Source organism: Etheostoma spectabile, chromosome 15 (assembly GCF_008692095.1).
Source record: "Etheostoma spectabile isolate EspeVRDwgs_2016 chromosome 15, UIUC_Espe_1.0, whole genome shotgun sequence".
Classification (NCBI taxonomy): domain Eukaryota; kingdom Metazoa; phylum Chordata; class Actinopteri; order Perciformes; family Percidae; genus Etheostoma; species Etheostoma spectabile.
The window spans coordinates 1,613,114-1,614,590 of record NC_045747.1 but is presented as its reverse complement, the minus strand read 5'-3'; the positions used below and the strand labels follow the sequence as shown (position 1 = coordinate 1,614,590).

The window sequence follows — 1,477 nt, the reverse complement described above, 5'->3', positions numbered from 1 at the left end:
TATATATATATATATATATATATATATATATATATATATATATAACTCGTCTGCTTATCTTCTGTACTTCACATGCACGCATGTGAAAAAATACTGGTAAAATTTAGTTTTTATTTGATATACCTTTTGTCCGTTTTGTTTGTAGAAATTTTCTGATATAGGCCTACTTTAATTATTCTGCCATAATTAGACTCAAATCTTTGAGCAGTGTTATTATGAACAGCAAAATAGTAACATCTTGATTCTAATTCGGCTAAACATCGAGCTACGTAAGGATAAAGGAGGAGGGGGAGCTCTGACGGCGGTGGTGGGAAGTAGGGAAAAGAAGGAGAAGACGGAGGAAACGCAGACCTCAGACCAGCCCACTTCGCCTCACTGTCCTTTCTTTCTGCTCCCGGTGTCCGTAGACAAATCTGACCGGGGATCAGCGCACTCGGGTTCCCTCCACAGTCAGTCGCACCAACTGGGACTCCAGAGGAAATCGTGTTCGTCGTCAGCCAAGTCCGCACGCTCGAGACACATCCATAGCAGCCCACGGCGAGGGGAACGGACGGTGTGACGAGAAGGGACTAAAAACCAACCGCTGGCAGAAACAACAGAGGGCTTTAACGCAAAACAACACATTTAGCGGCGAGAGGAGAGAAGACTGCCTGCTCCGAGGAGAAGTAGCAACCTACGCGGAGCTAATTTTTCCAACATTTTCTATTATTGGCTGCGAGAGTGTGCTCTCCCCGAGCCACATTTATAAAGAGAGCTAGCGGAATGTAATGCTAGCAAGCTAGCTAATTTTAGCTAGCTAATTAGCTTGTCAGGCATCCAAGACTCGGACGGGATCTTTATTAAAATAGGTCACGGTTTGGCGTCGTTGGACTTTTTTTTGGGGGGGGGAAACAGCTGTACGTAATTAGCTTTGTCCAGAATCCTGGCATGGTCATAATGTTCTGTCTCGAATAGCTAACGCCAAGTTAGACAATAAACAGGACCAGCTGCCCACATTGATGTAAACCAGTTTGGCATTATCCGTCTACGCTTTTTTTGTTGTTGGGAAAAGCCAAATCTTTTGTGAATATCAAGGTGTGGACGAATCAAACGAAAAGGTACAAAACAAGACTTTTGACTGTTGACTGCCGTCCAATGTTAATGTCGACCGACGTTGCATCTATAATGATACCCGTTAGTCGGGGAATAATGGAAAGAGACATTGATACGACAGCCGGACCCCTTGCAAACGCGGCCGGGGGTCCAGCAGCTGTCCGGGGGATGAAGCGAGGAGACCCGGAGCCCGACGCTCAAACAGCAGCTGCCCTGACGGACTTTGCCGTGGCGGAGTGCAAAAGACCCAGGATAGACGGAACCGGGAGTGTTGTTGGTGATATTGGACAGGTAAGAATGCAATGCAAACACGTACAGTAGGCTACATCTGTATTGTGTAGTTTCCATCTCAGCTTCATGTGTAACAAAGTATCATCTGCCGTCC

At 46.0% G+C, this 1,477-nt stretch overlaps 1 protein-coding gene across 7 annotated transcripts in view; it reads left to right on the top strand.

Moving 5' to 3' along the window:
• The first annotated feature begins 324 nt into the window (after positions 1–324).
• Positions 325–1,477, top strand: part of LOC116703526 (RNA binding protein fox-1 homolog 2) — a 46,046-nt gene continuing 44,893 nt past the window's right edge. For 4 of the 7 annotated variants that reach the window (XM_032538309.1, XM_032538310.1, XM_032538308.1 and 1 more), the window contains exon 1: positions 325–1,383. In XM_032538309.1, coding sequence (XP_032394200.1) covers positions 1,135–1,383 — 249 coding nt within the window. In that variant the 5' untranslated portion in view covers positions 325–1,134. The remainder of the gene's footprint in view (positions 1,384–1,477) is intronic. The other 3 variants (XR_004335450.1, XM_032538314.1, XM_032538311.1) reach the window with 2 other exon arrangements.